At 41.3% G+C, this 15,578-nt stretch overlaps 2 protein-coding genes across 4 annotated transcripts; both read left to right on the plus strand.

The window, feature by feature from the left end:
• Positions 1–1,433: 1,433 nt before the first annotated feature.
• Positions 1,434–2,743, plus strand: LOC117815435 (transcription factor HES-5-like). The gene is made up of 2 exons (XM_034687194.1): positions 1,434–1,892; positions 2,022–2,743. The coding sequence occupies exons 1-2, from the start codon at positions 1,830–1,832 to the stop codon at positions 2,436–2,438; spliced, it is 480 nt and encodes a 159-aa protein (XP_034543085.1). The 5' UTR covers positions 1,434–1,829; the 3' UTR covers positions 2,439–2,743.
• A 6,963-nt stretch (positions 2,744–9,706) lies between these two features.
• Positions 9,707–14,502, plus strand: LOC117821443 (achaete-scute homolog 5-like). Of its 3 annotated transcripts, none has more exons than XM_034695711.1 (2): positions 9,707–9,744; positions 13,544–14,502. In XM_034695711.1, exon 2 carries the CDS (start codon positions 13,617–13,619, stop codon positions 14,121–14,123), a length of 507 nt encoding a protein of 168 aa, XP_034551602.1. In that variant the 5' UTR covers positions 9,707–9,744; positions 13,544–13,616; the 3' UTR covers positions 14,124–14,502. The 3 variants fall into 3 exon arrangements, with proteins under 3 accessions (XP_034551602.1, XP_034551605.1, XP_034551613.1); XM_034695714.1 differs by lacking the exon at positions 9,707–9,744 and adding an exon at positions 12,644–12,670; XM_034695722.1 differs by lacking the exon at positions 9,707–9,744 and adding an exon at positions 12,663–12,691 and having other exon boundaries at positions 13,547–14,502.
• The last annotated feature ends 1,076 nt before the right edge of the window (positions 14,503–15,578 follow it).

Below are 15,578 nucleotides of genomic sequence, written 5' to 3' on the forward strand. Positions count from 1 at the left end.
AAAACAACATATTTCCACACATATAAAGATACTACAACATGATACAAACATATACATGATACAGTCAGCAGCAGAGAGAAGAAGAAGAGAGGGATGTTAAAACACACAAGGAGCTGAGTGAGATGGACGTCTAACAAAGACTACTACGTCCTCCGATTGGTTATGAGTCCAGCACTATCATGACTGCACACGCCGATCTGTGTTAGAGGACTAAGAGGAAATCTGGTTGGGAGGGGTAGTGTTGACATTCAAAGTCCCTCTCCCTGAACAGATGTTTACTCTGTGACTACCAACAGCAGCTTTAAAGTTCAGGGTGAGCTGCATGTGTGAACGCAAATGGACAAAAATGTCACCCTGACTTTAAAACGGACTCTCTCCGCCAGTCTTGGAAAACTTTCTGCATTTTAGAAAAGAATGACTAAATCGTGGATTTAATTATCTCATGGTCACAAATGATATTTTTGTAGATGTCACCATGGGACTCTGTATGGATGTGAGAATGCAGAAGAGAAGTATTCACTGTGAGTAAGTGAGTGGGTGAGGTAATGACTTTTATATCAGGGTATCAGTGTTCACTCAGGAGAGCCTCTCCTAACGGGATGAATAAAAATATCTGAAGAAGGAGAATCTCCTTTTAAAGATGAGGACAGATGATATTAATACTGTCCACATAATGTAGTTCTCTGCTGCTTCATCCTCCATCTTGTAAACATCACATTGATTCTTACGTCACTTCCTGCCTCCTGAGACTCACTCTCCCTCCTCATGTTGAGAGGAGCATGTGAGAACAACAACTCTTGAAGTTTTTGGGGGCAAATCTGAACATTTCTGGAAACTTTCAGCAGGATGTGAGTGAAAGTTGATCTGCATCTTCACCCTTCCTTACTCTCCCTCTTCAGATTTTCAGCGCAAAAAAATGTATTTATTCCAATCACAACTGACTCAACAGTTGCATGTAGTGCTCCACAGAAGTTGTAGTAATTTCAGAAAAGTTTCTATCTGAAATGTCCTGGAGCTCCTCTTCCAGACATGTCGCTCACAGCGGGAGATTGAATCCTCTTAGGGCGCGAAAAGATCTCTATGAAAGTTTGAATCTGAGTACAAATACTTTAAAACGGTGCTTTAATTTCATACCTGAGCAAATGTGCTGTTACTTTTTACAACTCCTGTTTTCAAATGCAAAGTTTGATGAACAAAGCCTGCCTGATGACGTCTGATCAATTAATTGGTTAATGGATAGGTGGTTCTGTTTTTATTCTTTGATTTCTGTCACTTTTGTTTGAATCATTATCCATGTTAGATGTTTTCCTCTCTCCTCCTCCTCCTCCTCCACGCTTTGTTTTGGCTGCGTGTCTCGCGGGACGTCCCGCCGGGTGGCGCGTGGATGTGTTCCGCAGCAGCTCGGTGTGAAGTCGTTATATCTGCTTCCTGCTGTCACCTCGTGCCCGCCGTCACGTGACCCACCTTGAACCACATGAAGCCTCCTCCTGTGATTTTCTGTCATTCTGTTTGTGTCTGAGCGTGGACAGCCTTTGATGTTTCCGTCACGGGCTGAGAACGTCAGGTGGGAGGTGTGACAGCACGTGACAGCCGCGGCACACTTCTGAACACAGAGAGGAGGAGGAGGAGGAGGAGGAGGAGGAGGAAGTGCAGGAGGTGTCACAGACAGGACGCTGTCTGTAGTCTGACTTTATGACTTTATTGCAGCAGACTGTGGGAAAGTCTCAGGTGTGAGGAGTCCACGCGGACCGGAGCTCCACTCAGGAGTATAAATAAGCCTGACACGAGGACCCGAGACAACAGAGAACCGCTGAGACTGAGACTGAACGATGGCTCCTGTGACCCAGAGCAGACCTGAAGAGAAACCTGTGGACCCCAACAGCTCCAACAAGGTGAGAGACCGAGTACAAGTCCACTCTTCTTCTTCTTCTTCTTCTTCTTCTTCTTCTTCTTCTTCTTCTTCTTCTTCTTCTTCTTCTTGTCTAATTGTCTAATGTTCTTGTTTTTCTTCCTCCTCTCAGCTGCGCAAGCTCATGGCAGAGAAGGTGCGGAGGGACCGGATCAATCAAAGCATCGAGCAGCTCAGAGCGCTCCTGAACCCGGCGTCCCCTCCCGGTGCTCAGACCCCCTCCCGGCTAGAGAAGGCGGACATCCTGGAGCTGGCGGTGGGCCTCCTGAGGCGGCGCGCTCTGGCCCGCGTGGCCCCCAGCTACTCCCAGGGCTTCTCCCAGTGTCTGCAGGAGACCCTACGCCACCTGTCGCTCCACGCGCCGCTGCAGCCCGCAGAGAGGGAGGAGATCAAGCGCTTCTACGTCCTGCAGAGAGCCGCGCTGCAGCGGCACGTGTGCGGGGAGCAGAGGCGGCGGAGCTTGGCGCGGAAGCGGTCATCCTCGCGCTCCTCCGCGCGGAGTCACAGCGCTCTGTGGAGGCCATGGTAGCTCGGACATCTCTGATCCATGTTCATATTCTTATTCTAAAGACAAGCTTACAAGATGCACGCGCACCGTGGTGGACACGCGCCTCTATGCCGCAGTGACGCACATTGTGCGCGTGAGTGTGGAGCTGTGAAGTGTTAAGTTGTGCAACATTTGCACATGTTTCTAACGTGTCATTAGTTTCTACTGTGTAGACAAACCGAGAGAACTCAGGCCTTCTGTGAAGGCTGCACGTGCTTCTCCAACTGTGTTATTGATCTGTTTTATCGTGACGTCCTCGATTCAATAAATATTATACATATTTTTAATCAGTATGTTTCATGAGGTTTTTTTATGAGGTTTGATTCTTATTTATCATGGAGCCCTCTGTGATTATTGTCATGAAAGTTTTCCTCTTTATCACAGCTCAGCCTGGCACGCGCTCAGCAGCACGAGCGCCTCCTGGTGGCTAAAGCGGCACATAACAGAGAGTTCTGTTTCTGTATCATGAAGATAACATCTGCTTCGAGTCTGAGTTGAGTCAGGTATGATAAATGAATATAACTAACACCCTCAGCGCTACAGATTCATTTTAACCCTGCGTCACATTGTAGATGTTTGATTATAAATTTGTTGTAAATGCCTTAAATCATATAAATCAATATTATGTTAGGCTGACAGCTAAAAGTAAAATCTGAAGTTTCAAAAAGGAGTACATTTCATTATTAAAAAATGTCATGTGTTTCTTTATAAACGTATATTTTATTGTAAACTACATAGTACATATATGTCTGATGTCAGATGTGGATAAAAATGACAACACTTATAAATACCTCTGAAATGTTGGAGTAGAAGAAAACTCACATGCTAAAGTAAAAGCACAAATTCATCAAACTTTATCTGGAGTACAGTATTTGATGGCTCACTGAAGTGTTTACTTAACATAAATTTGAGTATAGAGGGGTTTGTTTTGCTTTAAATGCTGATGCATCAGTCGTACACGTGATATTTTCTGTTAGCAATTCTGCAAAAGTCCCACAATTCAAACTGAGCACAAAAAGAGAGCAGCGGATGTTTTATGTGAAGTGTACACATGTGGCATTATGAAGAGCAAGTAAAACAGTAAGTTTATTTCAAGCTTTTAAAAACTTTTTTATGTCACTTCTAGAAACACTTAAACTGTTTTTCTTTACTATCTTTAAACTCTTAATATGTAGAAGTTATTTGTGTAGGCCGAGCACAGTGGAGCTGTCCAAGGTACTGAAAAGACCTACAGGGAAAGGAGAGTGCATCATTTCAGTTTAGTTATGCTTTCTTTTTGGGGGCTGTGAATAGAAATGTTGGCCTATTGCAAAAAGACAGGGAGAGAGAGAGAGAGAGAGAGAGAGAGAGAGAGAGAGAGAGAGAGAGAGAGAGAGAGAGAGAGAGAGTATATGTAATATATGGTTGATATTTATGTGATGAATATAATATGTAATATAATATAATAATGTAATATAATATGTAATGAATATGGTGTGTGATTAATGTATATATGGTGAGTGTAGTGTGTTGTGAATATATATAATATATTGTATGAATTTAAGTGCTTTGGCAATAACATTTCTTTGTTCATGCCAATAAAGCAAATTTGAATTGAAATTGAATTGAATTGAAAATTGAGAGAGCAAGCAAGCAACACCTACGCAATATCACTAAAACCAGACATCCTCACTGCTAAAAGCTAGCCTGCAAAATCAAGAAAAATACACAAAACTTGGGGGTATATTACTTAAACTAAGCAAAATTATCTGCCAACAGAACAAGAAAATTTGGCTTGTCAAGACTTTCCAAGACAAGTAAACATATCTAACCGCAGTGAACCCAGAAATACCTTAAAATGAGTGTATTTTTACTAATAACAAGTGCATTTTTCTTGATAGAAATAAAAATATATGAGACTTCTTTTCTCAATATGTTGAAAAATATTCTTAAATTAAGTAGATACTAATGCCATTATCTTTTAAAAAAAATTTTTATTGGGCTTGTACACTTTTTTTTTGTAGAGGAGAGGACAGTGGATAGTGCAGGAAAGTGGGAAAGAGTGAGGGAATGACATGCAGGAAAGAGGCCACAGGCTGGACTTGAACTCGGCCAACCACTTCATGGTTATACACTTAACCATTAGGCTAAGTTCGCGCCCTAGTGCCATTATCTTGACATAATGACATGCACCATGTGTTATATTCTTGAAAGCAGCAAAGTTATTCTAAAAACTAAAAGTTAAGAATATATTTCTCATTATGTAGGATCATTTTCTGCCTTGTAATTTGGAAGAACGTATCCGAATGTAATTATGTCTGTTTGAAACAGTTTGAAATGTTAAATGTTTAAATACTAAGTGTCAGTTTACAGTACTGTGCCGACTTTACTAATATATAGTGGTACATATTTTCTATTGTTCTATTGCTGTGAAACAGCTTTGTAACAGTTGATATTCTAGTCTCAAGCATGTATTACTCAATATAGGTCATAAAATCCCAGTAACAAGCTGTAATATCTTACTGAGATCATTTAGGGCCCAAACACTCAAAATAAATGAAACACTTTAACATAAAAACTGCTTCTTGAGGAAAACTATCTTATCAGGCACCCTTATCTGAAATATTCTGCCTTTTAACAGGCTACACTAATACGTCTCTAAAGACTGTTCTGCTGGTCCAAAACGCTACAGCTCGAGTACTGACAACAACTAGCAAAAGAGAGCATACCTCTCCTGTGTAAGCTTCCCTACACTGGCTCCCCATAAAATCTAGAATAGAATGTAAAATCCTTCTTCTGACCTACAAAGCTCTTAATGGTCAGACACCTTCGTATCTTAAAGAGCTTATAGTGCCATATTACCCCTCTAGAACACTACACCACCAGCATGCAGGCCTGCTCATCATACCCAAAGTCTCTAAAAGTAGTATGGGAGGTAGAATCTTCAGTTATCAGGCCCCTCTCCTTTGGAATCCTCTACTAGTCATGGTCTGGGAGGCAGACACCCTCTCTACTTTTAAGGGTAGGCTTCACTTTCCTTTTTGATAAAGCTTATAGTTAGAGCTGGATCAGGCGTGGGGCTTACGTTTATAGGCTGACACTGCTATAAGCTTAGCCTGCTAAGCTTACACTGCTATAAGCATAGACTGCTACAGGCTCAGACTGCCAGGGGAACTGACACTGAGTTTTTGTCTTTCCCTCTCTCTCCTCTGTCTGCCTGTCACTTACTTTAACTCTTCCTGTCCCATTAAAGTTACTAGCCATAGACCTTTCTGGAGTCCCTGAGCTCCCTTGTCTCGTAGGTTCCTCTGAGTTGCTGCTGTGGATGTTCCGGACTCTAGCGGCAACAGCTACTAATACTACTATCCGTCTCATTACTATCATCTCTCTCTTATTCTCCTCTATCCCTCTTTCCAACCCCAAGTCGGTCTCAGCAGATGTCTGTCTAACTTGAGTCTAGTCCTGCTCAAGGTTTCTGCCTGTTAAAGGAAGTTTGTCCTTGCCTCTGTAACTTGTTAAATGCCGCAAAGTGCTCTGCTCATGGTGGATTAAGATGAGATCAGACTCCTGTCTGTAAGAGGGGACTGGATCTTATCCTGTCTTGATGTTGGGCCTTTGTTAATAATAGAACATAGAGTACAGTCTAGACCTGCTCGGTTTGTAAAGAGTCTTCAGATAACATTTGTTGTGATTTGGTGCTATATAAATAAAGATTCATTGATTGATAAAATAAGACACATTTCCAGAAGCCATATGTTCACAAAGTTGCACTGCAATTTCCAATTTCCTTGCTTTCAACTACTGCTCTATTTAAGTGAATTGATTTTTTAGATGTAATATGTACAAAAGGTGCACTGAAACTAACATTACATGTTAAAAGTCTCTGAGACTACATTCTGAATCATATAGGGACACTTTTTCTCTTGTCTTTAAGTGAGATTATATGGCAAATTCAAGAGTGCTTTACTTATTGGCCACTAGAGGGCGCATTTCCTCTGGAGGACTCTACAGATGTGCAGAATAAACCCTGTATTCAGGCAGAATGCAAGCTAACCTCTGTTTTACCTCTTTATTTCTACACACAGGTGTGTTAATATTTCTCTTAAGCCCCTGCTTGTACCTCAGTGTGATGGTGAAGAGTGTTGTGAATCCTTTTCAAAAAGCTGCTACGTGTGAAGTCGAGCACTTCTGCAGAAATAAGAAATGAATAAGCGCAGGCTGCACCTTTGTTTATTCAAAGATAGTTTTTTGTTTGTACTAAAAGTTTGATTTATTTTATTTTTTATAAACTTTTACAGATAGTTTAAACTTCTTGTATTATAAGTACATACAGTTAATATATTAAAAAAATGTTAATATGGTAAATAAAGCTTAATATGGTTAAATAAGCTGCAAATAATGAAATTAAAATGAAACACTTTTTGGTCATTTATAGTTCAGAGTGGACGTCTGGTGACATAAAACAGGTATTAAATCTCAGGTAAGGTCCTTCAAGTCTCTGCATGTTGTATCTTTGATGTTACACTGAAACAAAGCAAACACACACACACACACACACACACACCACTACAAACAGAAGTGTGTGTGTAAGCTTCCTCCTGCAGGAACACACACAGATGGAGAGATTAGGACGAGGAGGAAACATCTGAAGTGAAACGCTGACGACAAACTGAAGTATCTCAGGTGTTCACATTAACAGCAGGGCAGGTTGTTGGAGGTGAAATCACCTGATCATCCTGGACATGAACCTATCAATACATCCCCCTCATCTGTCAGATTGTTAATCTACATATTATCTGAGGCTTCAACAGGAAGTGGACATCCAGCTGCATCCTCTCCTGTTGAAAACTAAAGAAAATAAAGGAGTGCAAAAAAAAGAAATTCTGCAGTCCCTGTAGTGTCCACTAGAGGCTTACTCCAGCAGTGAGTCAGTCCCCATAGAGCCCCATGTTAAAATGTTCAAGCAGAAATAGACATGTTCTCAGCCTGGTACAAAAACAATTTTCTCCAAGGCTTATTTCTGTTATTTTGTGTCTCATCTGTTGGAATTATTTTATGATGAGGGATAATATGTAATGACCAACTACAGGCCAGAGATGAATGTCTCTGTGGTGTGCTCAGCTGTTAATCTAGAGGTTGGTGGTGCAAGCCCACCCAGGGACAGGAGCCTAACCTGGGACTTCCACAAGATCCGTGTCTGAACTGGCTCTGATCCGGCTCTGTTCTCTCTCATCCGTCAACACCCTCCGGTTGCGTTTTCAGAATACAGCATGGAGCAGGACCACCAGACAGGTGGGCTCATGTGACCAAGGTTTTCCTGCGGTAATCACTGAATCAAGGATTCTCCTCCTCCCCTCCTCATCCATGTTGTCTTTGTGGTCCTCTGAAAACCTCTGACCTGATGACTCCAGGCCTGGCTCCTGTTGTTGTAGTTAAGTGAAATACGATCAGGTGATAACAGAGTGTTTTATTCTGAAAATTAACCTGATGTATCCATTTTGTTTTGGTGCCTGACTTCCTGTCCCGCTCCATCTGCTCTGTTGAGATTAATGCGTCATGCTCTGGCTTCAGGCAAATATAGAAGTCTAGCATTTCTGATCTGGAAGGCTCTAATGTGTCGGATCAGAGACACAGCCGGAACGCAACGGAGCGGATCCTGTGGAAGTTAACACATTGACTAGAATAGAAAGCTATTTACTCTGGTGACGTGACGGATCAGAGACGAATTCTGGTGGAATTTGGCCATCAAACTCAGGATGAGTGATTTTTCCTCTACAGAACAATTTCTGTGTCTTGAGACCAGATCTTCCTTCTGTTCTTCCAAAGTCCTCCAAAGTGTGCTTTTCCTCTATACTATGCAATCTGCAAATTGAACAGGACGTTTTTTTTCCTGACTCTTTGCTTCCGTCGTCGCTGACTCGACTGGAAATAGAAAGATGTCAACAAGCTGATCTGATTTAACTCAAGTCTTGATGTGAAACACCGTGAAAGAATATTTCTTAATAAGAAAATTATTTTAAAAAATCTCCCAGATGATCTCATTTGCAGCTTTTTGCTGAGTCATAATTTCAGAAACATGACAAGCTAAAAGCTGCTCACAGAGGCTTTCACTGAGATTAGAGTTTTTGCATCAGGCTTTACTTTGATCAAATAATCTGATAATATAGAATAATGTGTGTTCTATTATTGGATTGTAATGGTTGAGGCCATCACTTATAGATTGAGTTCATAAAGTCTTTATATCAAGCTTAACTCAGATCTAGAACCCTAAAACAAAATACGATTATAGAGAACGATGATAAGAGATATGTCAAGATTTAGGACACCTACATCTTTTTTTCTGGGTAAGAAGGTCCATAAAAACATAAAAATAGGTACCCTGTGTCAAGAATAAATATACAGAAAAATCTGAGGATGATTAGCTTGACTTCTGTGGGTCCTGTAGAGTCGTCAGTGTGAAGTGAAGCCTGTTTGAGAAGCAGATTAAACTCCTCCTGAGATAAGGAAAGGTGTAAAATGTGATCACAACTTTTATAAAATAAAAATCTGAGATATGTGACACCATCAGTAAATCTGGTCCTTCTTTAAAACACGCAGAGAGAAGTTCAGACTGCAGCTCACTCTCAGACAGCAGCTCATGTTACAGGTGTGTGTGTGTAAACAGTCATCAGTGTGTGTTGTGTGATGAGAGGCTGACAGGAAGGGTGTGTGGCGCTGATGTCTTTCATCTGGAAATACAGGATTTAGGAAGAGGAAACTGCAAACACTCATTTTTATCTGTCCGTGCTCTTTGATGTTTCACACACACACATTCACACACACATACACACACACACACACACCTGATCGGATGTGATACCAAAATCACGTTACAGGAAACATCACCTCACTGAGACAAAACACAAAGTTAAAACTTCTTCTTTTAATGTTTTAACGTCTCGTGCTCCGTTGTCTGATGAACCAGAAGAATAAAGTGTTACCGTCACGATACAGTGTGTGTCCGCTGCTCTCTCGTTACCTCACGTCTCTTCACACACCTGGAGGGGCGGGGCCTCAGCATGTAAGAGCAGGTAAAGCTTCAGTGTTTCATGCGGCAGTGTCAGAGGAGGGGAACAGCAGCATCCTGAAGGTGAGACAAAGAACACTCAGCATCTCATTCCACTTTGTACGAACACATGGAGGAACATATATTTATACTTTTACCAGAGTTATAGATAAACATGATATTATAGTTCATGTTATTCCTAATGAATGACTCCCTGTCTTTTAGCTTCACATTCAACGACTCGTACAGAAGTTGAAGTTGCAGGTGAGCTTCTATTTGAGGAATAAGTTGTTTTTTCTTTGTGTGTTGCTGCTATGTTCACGCCTCTGACTGATGATGGTGATGTTTAATATATTCATGCATCATCTCAACACCTACGATGGAGCTCTGAGGTTCACTACGACTCATCCCTGCTCCCTGTACGCTCTAGATGGCTGACCTCTTCCCTCTTGTTTATGTAGTTTTTTATTTGAAGAATGCAGGAAGCTCAGTCACAAGTCGTATTTTTTGCTCTCTGTCCTCAGAGAGCGTCTTGAAATGGGTTAAAGAGTGGTAGGTCCTCTGCTCCTGCAGCTCTGAATCTGCTGCAGGAGGATTTGTGTCTGAGGAGCTGGTCTCTTTAAAGGTTTTTTAAAGCAGAGGGGAGGGAGATGTATCAGGCTGTAGATGCTTATGCATATGTTGACATGTTTTAAAAATGATGTGTTGTATTTCTGTGACTTTGTTAGAGCGTGTTGCTGCAGATCTCGGCCGGGACTCTCTTTAAAAGAGATCTTTAATCTCACCTTGGTTTTCCTGGTTAAATACATTTAAATTCATACATTAATTTAATTTAAATCTATATCTAATACATTAATCCAGGGCCAACTTCAATCAATCAGTCTTTATCTATACAGCACCAAATCACAACAAATGTTATCTGAAGACTCTTTACAAATAGAGCAGGTCTAGACCGTGCTCTATGTTAAATCATTAACAAAGACCCAACATCAAGACAGGGCAAGATCCAGTCCGATCTTACAGACAGGACTCAGTCTGATCTCATCTTAATCCACCATGAGCAGAGCACTTTGCGGCATTTAACAAGTTACAGAGGCAAGGACAAACTTCCTTTAACAAGCAGAAACCTTGAGCAGGACTAGACTCAAGTTAGACAGACATCTGCTGAGACCGACCTGGGGTTGGAAAGAGGGTAGAGGAGAATAAGAGAGAGAGATGATAGTAATGAGACGGATAGTAGTATTAGTTGCTGTTGCCGCTAGAGTCCGGAACATCCACAGCAGCAACTCAGAGGAACCTACGAGACAAGGGAGCTCAGGGACTCCAGAAAGGTCTATGGTTAGAAACTTTAATCGGACAGGGAGAGTTAAAGTAAGTGATGGCGTGGGGGGGTTGGGGGGTAAGACAGGATCCCAGTGTGTCCGCGTGCAAGTTCCCCTGATAGTCTAAGCCTATAGCAGCATAACTTAAAGCTGGTCCAAGCCTGAGCTCTAACTATAAGCTTTATCAAAAAGGAAAGTTTGAAGCCTCCTCTTAGAAGTAGAAAGGGTGTCTGCCTCCCGGACCCTGACTGGTAGATGATTCCAAAGGAGTCTGAAGGTTTTATCTAGATGAGAATTACCTGTATTTAAAAATATGCTTTTTGTTGCTGTGCAGAGCTCTTCATGGGACCACAGGTGACACACACTCTCCACAGGGGGCGTCAAATCCAAACTCAGACATCCTCACAGCTTCTTAGGATTTAATATCTAAGATGTTGATTCTTGTTTATGGAGGACTCAAAAGCAAAATATTTAAAATAAGTCTGAAGTTTTAACATCTTTGTCAAATGTTTTGTTTGAGTAGTTTAAAGTTTTCTAACATTTTCTCCTCGTGATCTGAGTCCTGCTCTCTGCTGGGATCAGGATCATCCAGATTTTTAGGATCAAAGTTATCCCAATCCAAATCAAAGGTTTGACTAATACAAACACGAGGTTTCATTAGAGTGAAACCAGGATTAGATAACCTGATTTTGAATCCTTTTTTTGTCTTTTGAACAGCCTGTTTTCAAGATCTGATCCAACTAGATCATTATTATTTGATCAAATAACTTAGAATATCTTGGCTCTTGACAAAAAAATTTGAAATAGGATATCATCTGCTCTGTAGTTATAATCTTTCTCCTTGTGGACCAATCATCTTACAGAAATCAATCTTGGGCTGGTAGCTGGTTGGCCAAAGTTTTATTTCCATCTTGTTTTTATTGATTGCTTATGTTCGTGTGTTTTTCAGTACTGAGCACTTTCCTCACTTTGATCTGCAAGTCTTGTTGTCTTCTGTTTGTTGGTTGTTGTTTAAAGGAGGCTGACTCTCTCACTCACTGCAATCCAGGTCTACCCAGAGGTTTAAATAAAGTCTCCTTGAACCTTGAACCAGCTGCTGGTAGCCAGTGATAACAGGAGCTTGTAGCTGGTGAGTTTATAAAAGACTAGCTTGTAATTTTTCTAACGAGTAGCTGTCAATGACCGTGCTTCTGTCGGTCATGCTGGTTACCTGCAGTAGCTGACCCACCTGCTGCTCACCAGCTACAAGCTCCAAATATGAACCTTCAAAAAATGACAAAACTGAAGATGAGAGTGTTTTGTTGTTCCTTTCATTTGGTCCTTTAAGTATAATTTAATATTCAAACACTATGTCAACTGTGAGGTGTGAACCACTACATGTCTAAACACAAAGGGGTTAAATTGTTTTACTTACATTTCTGGCTTCATTGGATCTTGCAGAATAAAGATGTGGTATTATAAGAATAAAGTTGTAATGTTACAAGAATTAAGATGTAATTTTATGAGAAAGAAGTCGTAATAACAGGCTGTGGTTAATCAATACGAAGTCTGATATATCATATTAGAGGATATCAAAAAATCAGCCAGCCTCATGCACTGAAACGTGGAGCGTGGATCATCCTGTGAAGTTAAATTTGATAGCTGAGGACAATCAGTGGTTGCAGAAGCGAGTACAAGCTGTCAGTTAGCTTACCTGTTTATATAACAGCCTGTTTGTTCCCAATTGATTCAGAGTCCCGATACTTCTGATACTGTGGTGCAAAAAATTTTCATTTTAAAATAAGATATATATTAAAGTGAAACTTCACAAGATGCTCCATGTTCCTCTTTAAAGTGTGGGCGGCACTTGTTGGTATGGTGGTAACAAGGTGAACTTGCTCTGAGCTTTTGTATGATGTATTTCTTTAATCATCTCTGTTAGGAGATTAACTGTTAACTACTAAAAGAGGCTTTCTTTTTGTTTTTGAATTAGCTAGAATTAGCTAGCTTGTTAGTGCTAAGCACTAACAAGCTAGCTGGATTAAAACATGCTAACCCTAAAAAGGACATTTATGCTAACAATGTTGTTGATTCTTACTGTTTACTTCTGTAATGTCTTGTTTAGACCTCTTAACATTCAGTTGTCAGGATTTTAGAGTTTAATTGGATGGGCTGAAAAATTGAGTTAGCATTAAGGTTGGCTCAAATTTTAACGAATGATTAACAGTGTTCAAGGCCTAAAATATATGGTACCTTTGACTGATACCGAAATACATTTAGGACACTGATAAACTACAGATGACAACATTTCTCAAGCATTGTTCTGTGCAAAAAACAAAGCAATAGAATGTGATCAAAACAAAAGAATGTGATCAAAGCAGAAGAATGTGATCACAGCAATAGAATGTGAACAAAAGAATAGAATGAGATCAAAGCAATAGAATGTTATTAAAGCAATAGAGAGTTAGAGGCATTAGTATAAAGCAAGATATTTAAATGTTAAGAAAGAATCAAGAAGTAGAATCAATAAAAGCACAGTCTCTGTGACTCTAAATGGGACCGTCATTGACTAAATGAACATCATGCTGTGTTGAAGAAGACTTAAAACTGAGGGAATAAATCAGCTGAGGACGAGGACCATTTTCTCAGACTTCTATACAATCAGACTGCCTCTACTGCTGAACAGTATAGAAAGAATGAGGGTTAAAGGTACTTCTGTATGATCTTCATATTTAAACTGACTGTGTTTTTTTGTTTCTCAGCAGGACTCAAGACGGTCTGAGGATGAACCTCCACTGAGGTCGCTGCTGGTCTCTGAGGTCCGGTTCAGGTCACATGATGAGCTCCCCCTTCTCTCCAGCGTCTTACCTGAGCTTCAGTCTGTCTCCTCCTGCGGCTCACCGGGAGGACAGCAGCATCTCTCAGCGCACTCTGTCCAGCTCTGTCCCTTTCCTTCTCTACCCCTCTAGCATGGACCCCTACAAGGGCCCTCTGAGGGCCCCCGGTCTCCTGCCTTACCTCACCCCTTTTCACCACCACGGACACTTCAGCGTCTACGAGTGTCCCTTTGAGCCGGCGTTCATCCAGAAACGGAACGAGCGGGAGCGTCAGAGGGTCAGGTGTGTGAACCAGGGTTATGCCAAACTGAGGGACCACCTGCCGGGTCAGAGTGCTGACAAGAGGCTGAGCAAGGTGGAGACGCTGAGGGCCGCCATCAGGTACATCAAATACCTGCAGGGCCTGGTGGAGCCGGAGGACGGTAGGCACAGTAGAGGGGAGTCTCCCATCACCTCGCCTCCCGGACCTGACTGTGGAGGAGAGTCTGAGGGGGTCACATGTTAAACATCCACCCTGCTGAGACCAGCATCCTCAACTCTCTTTCATTTGAACTTCAAACAAAAACCATCGAGACGACCTCTCTGTGAACGTCAGAGAAAGAGCCACTGAAATGATACGTCTCTGTTTGGATAACATCTCTTGTGTTTCTGCTGAAGTTAGAGTTTTTAAAAGTTGTCTGGTGTTCATCGTAGTCTGAACAGGACGGACTAACCTCAGTCTCGATGTTAAAAATAGTAATTTTGCCCCCCCAAAAAAACAAAACAACCACTTTCAACACTACTTTTTTTTACATTTATAGAACTGTACTGGTCCAAATATGAGACGTCAAGAAGTTTTTCTTTGTTTATGAAATTAAATAAAATTGTTCTATTCATTTCTTCAAGGTTACAGTATTAGATTGAAGTCAGGTATAATGTTTGGTGAATGGGTGGTTATGCAAAGTACAATCTTGACAAGGTGAGCAGGACCCCAACGTCAACAAAATATTGATTTAAAGAGGAAAGCGCCCCTAGGTTACCATGGTCAGTGGACAACAGAATACTATCAGCCTCTTTGTCAGATGAACATTAAAGGTAACGTTAGAGGAGGTGAATGGGTCTTCTGCAGGAATATTGAAGTTCAATTCTGTCCTCATACAACTCTCCTTCTCTTTGACGTTGTCACACCTTTAAACATGAGTCAAATGTCTCATCTTTGAACATTGTGTCTATTATCTCTACCTCTCCTGGTTTCAGTGACTTTGTAGAGATCAGCAGCTTAGAGATGCTCTCTCCAGCTCTGCTGCTGTTGTCTGGATCACGGGACAGGATGTTGCTCCTCTTTTCCCTCTCAGAGATGGTTGGGGTCCAGTAGCTCCTCAGGCTGCTCTCACATCTGTGCCCCCTAACTGTCATTATGTCCCCACTCTGAAGACCAAGAGGAAGATGGAGCGTCTGACATCACAGAGTGTGATGTCAGACGCTCCATCTTCAGACATCACGCTCTGTGGCTCCATGTTTCAGCTCACTCAGCGAATGCTGTTTAATCTTTACATAACCACTATCTTAAACTAATCAGAACTCCACCTACATTTGCTGAATAACCCCGCCCACTTTTGGGACAAAGATGAATGGAGTCGTCCTCTGTTGGGAAAGTATATTGGCATTCAAAAGTCTAGACCCGGGTGTGTCCTTCAGTTAATCAGGGCTTCATTTAGTGTTTTTTCTCACTTGTAAGTTTAGGTGAAAGTAACCTTCATATTATGAGCTTGTTTTCGGGGGCGTATCCCATTAAAGCTGGTATCAAGCAGGTAAATTAAAGTATTTAAATGTCTTAAGTGTATGAACTCAAAACCCTGCGTATCACAAACTGTACAACTTCATGGAGCGCATGAGAAACGTACCGAATAGGAAGTTTGGAACGTCTGGGTGATGGAGTCTTCATCCGGTCATATATAAGCCTGAAGCGCTGTCTTTAGAT

Source organism: Notolabrus celidotus, chromosome 1 (assembly GCF_009762535.1).
Source record: "Notolabrus celidotus isolate fNotCel1 chromosome 1, fNotCel1.pri, whole genome shotgun sequence".
NCBI lineage: Eukaryota > Metazoa > Chordata > Actinopteri > Labriformes > Labridae > Notolabrus > Notolabrus celidotus.